Source organism: Neopelma chrysocephalum, unplaced genomic scaffold, assembly GCF_003984885.1.
Source record: "Neopelma chrysocephalum unplaced genomic scaffold, ASM398488v2 Primary Assembly neopelma1_76439, whole genome shotgun sequence".
Taxonomy (NCBI): domain Eukaryota; kingdom Metazoa; phylum Chordata; class Aves; order Passeriformes; family Pipridae; genus Neopelma; species Neopelma chrysocephalum.
Window position 1 is genome coordinate 1 of NW_020909808.1, and position 2,872 is coordinate 2,872.

A 2,872-nucleotide genomic window follows, 5' to 3' on the forward strand; every position below is an offset into this window, starting at 1 on the left:
ACCCTGCACCTCCAGGTGAGCCCCCTCCTCCTCCTGGCTGGGGACAGCCCCCAGGCACAAGAGAGGCTGCAGAATATAGAAATAGCTTTAAAAAAAAAACCCAAAGAAACATAAAAGGCCAGGTTGGTGCCATTTCCTGGGGCCGGACGCGCGTTGGTCACGAGGTAAGAAGGTGTCCGAGGTTGGTGTCGCTCTCTGGTCGCACCCAACGACCTCCAGAGCCACCATGGCCGGGGAAATCGTTTATGCCGATCTGAGACATCCTGGGAACGGGCCTTCCCCGGCTGAGAAATGTCCTGGTGAGTGTGTTTTGGGGGAAAAAAGGCTTATTTGGGGCCCTGGGAAGAGTTTCTGGTCTGTTACCTTTGGGGTCTGTTCGCTTCTTCATCCCCACGTTCAGGGTTTCCAGGCTCCCTTTAAAATGGGATCTGGGCTTGTCCAGGGACAAGAGAGGCTGGAAAATCTCCAGAACTGGAAGAATTTTGTTTCCCAGACCCTTCATTTGGTGGCCAAAAGGGACCCCAAGGGAGCCACCACAGCTGGGAGGGCAGGGAAGGGCCCAAGCCCCGTCCGGACCCCCGAGGAGTCGAGGGCCGGAGGGACCCACAGCCACCAACTCCCAGCTGGAAACTGAGCCCGTTTTGGGAATTCCCAGGTCCTCCCCTCTGTCCCTGGGTCCCCAAGGCTGCTCCCGAGGCTGCTGCACCCCCTGAGCCCCCCAAATTCCCCCCGGGGGTGCTCGAGCCCTGTCAGGGGGGGATTTATGGCTTCGGAGGAAGCAAAGCAACCAGAAACTTCTGCTCGAACTCACGGCTCGGCAGAGGGGTTTTTTTTCCTCTAAACCCCCAATCTTCTTCGTGTTTTTTTATATTTTTTTAAGCTTAAATGTGGCCTCTTCCAGCTCCTGCCCCGTGCCCGTGGTGGCACAGAGTCCTCCTGGCAGCCGGGGCGCTGGGGCACCTGGTGCTGCTGGTGCTGGTGGTGGTCCTGAGCGCGAGGGGTGAGTAACCAGCTCTTATCTCCACCTCACACCCCGGCGAGGAGAGGCCTGGGAGCGGAAATCTGGGTTTGTTGCAGCGGCTCGGGCCCCGGAGGGTTGGTGCAGACACCAGAGCCAAGAGTAAAAACCCCTCTGGGCACATCTGGATCATCCCCAGAATGAGGGAGGAGGGCAAAGCCCGTGGGATTCAGGGCAACTTCATTAGGGGCAAAACTCGCCCTGGCTTTGTGGGGTTTGTGGTTTGGCTTCAGCTCCTCACCCCGGGTCTCTGCTCCCAGTTTTTCAGGGCTCTCCAGGTCCTGAAAGTGACACCAGAGTCGAGATCCAGGACAGGAACCAGTCGGAGCAAAGCATCTTCCCATCCCTGGTGCGGTACCTCTGCCAGCCCCAGGGGCAGAGCCCCCCAGGTGAGACCCCTTCCCCACCTGGCTCTGCTGGGAGAGGCTCAGGTGGGACCTTGGGGAGCTTCTGTCTCCTGCACCGAGGGTTCTCTGGCAAAAAGGAGCATTTTTAAGGAAGAATTTTCTCTTTTCCGTGCGATTTTTTGGCGGTCCCTGGAGGAGCAGGGTCAGCCCAAGGGGGGATGTTTCTCACCACCCTTCCTCCTCCCCAAACACCCACTGTGCCCTTATGGTCACCCAACTTCTTCCTCCTCCTCTTCTTCCCCCTCTTCTTCCTCCTCCTCCGTGGTGGCAGAGCAGAAAAACCACAACACTGAGAAATAACTCGAGGGTTGATGCCTCGATTTGGGGGGTTGGAGAAGACCTTGCTCACCTTTGGGGTGTCTCATTCGTGGCCTTTCCTCCTCCCCAGCCCCTGCTGGCTGCAAGTTGTGCCCCCAGGACTGGCAGCTCCATGGGGAGAGGTGCTACCGGCTCTCCAAGGAATCTGGGACCTGGATCCAGGGCAGGAAAAGCTGCGAAGATCAGGGCTCCGAGCTGGTGGTGCTCAAGAACGAGGCAGAAATGGTAAAATAGGGAGGAAAAGGCTTGGAAAGGACAAGAAGTTCTGGGTTTTTAGGGGGGCAAAGGCTCCCAGCAGCAGGAGGGTTTGGGGTTCAGAGCACGGGGCCGCTCGTGTCCCACGGATTTGGGGGGTCAGGTTTGTTCATGGAACTCCCCACAGAGAGATTTTTTGGAGCAACTGGTCCCTTCCACGTCCCAGGAGAGTGTCACAGGCAGGATCCTGCAGTCGGTGTGGGTCGGGTTGAGGTCACAACAAAAGAAGTGGACGTGGGTGGACAACACCCCCTACGACCCCCACAGGTGAGTGTCCGAGGTCTGGGGGGGTAAAAAAGCAGCTTTGGTCCGTTTGAGACCCCGATCCACGTCCACACATCGCTGGGGGCCATGCAGGGGGCTCTGATTCCTCTGGAAACACTCTGCAGACCCAGAGTCGGGGCCCTGGGGCACATTTGGGGTTGGTTATGGGGCACATTGGGGTTATGGGGCACGTTGGGGGGACGGAGCACGTTGGGGTCATTTATGGGGCAATAAACCCTTTGTTGTGCAGGTTTGGGGTCCTGCCGGAGCTGGATGAAGGGTGTGGGACCCTGAAAGGCAAGAGCTTGGATGCTGATGTCTGTGACAATGACAACAAGTGGGTTTGCCAAAAAGCCCCTTTCCAACTCTCCCTGCCCACGGCAGGAGACATTGGGAAGCTGGATGATGCCTCCACATGTGGTATAAAAAAATAATTCATTACAGTTCTTTCATGGTTTATCCACCCTGTTACATCAGCAGTAAATTCCTGTCAGTAGCTTTTCTCTATATCCACTTTTTAGTTATTCATTCTCTGCCCAGGAGAAAAATACTCCCAAACAATTTCCCCCCCACATGGATTTATCACCACATCTGTATTTATCTTGCCAAA

General features: G+C 56.4%; 1 protein-coding gene across 1 annotated transcript; it reads left to right on the forward strand.

The window, feature by feature from the left end:
- Nucleotides 1-39: 39 nt before the first annotated feature.
- Nucleotides 40-2,872, forward strand: LOC113979360 (killer cell lectin-like receptor subfamily B member 1B allele A). Its single transcript, XM_027706774.1, has 6 exons — nucleotides 40-299; nucleotides 902-1,000; nucleotides 1,279-1,407; nucleotides 1,814-1,968; nucleotides 2,141-2,265; nucleotides 2,513-2,872. The coding sequence occupies exons 1-6, from the start codon at nucleotides 227-229 to the stop codon at nucleotides 2,694-2,696; spliced, it is 765 nt and encodes a 254-aa protein (XP_027562575.1). The 5' UTR covers nucleotides 40-226; the 3' UTR covers nucleotides 2,697-2,872.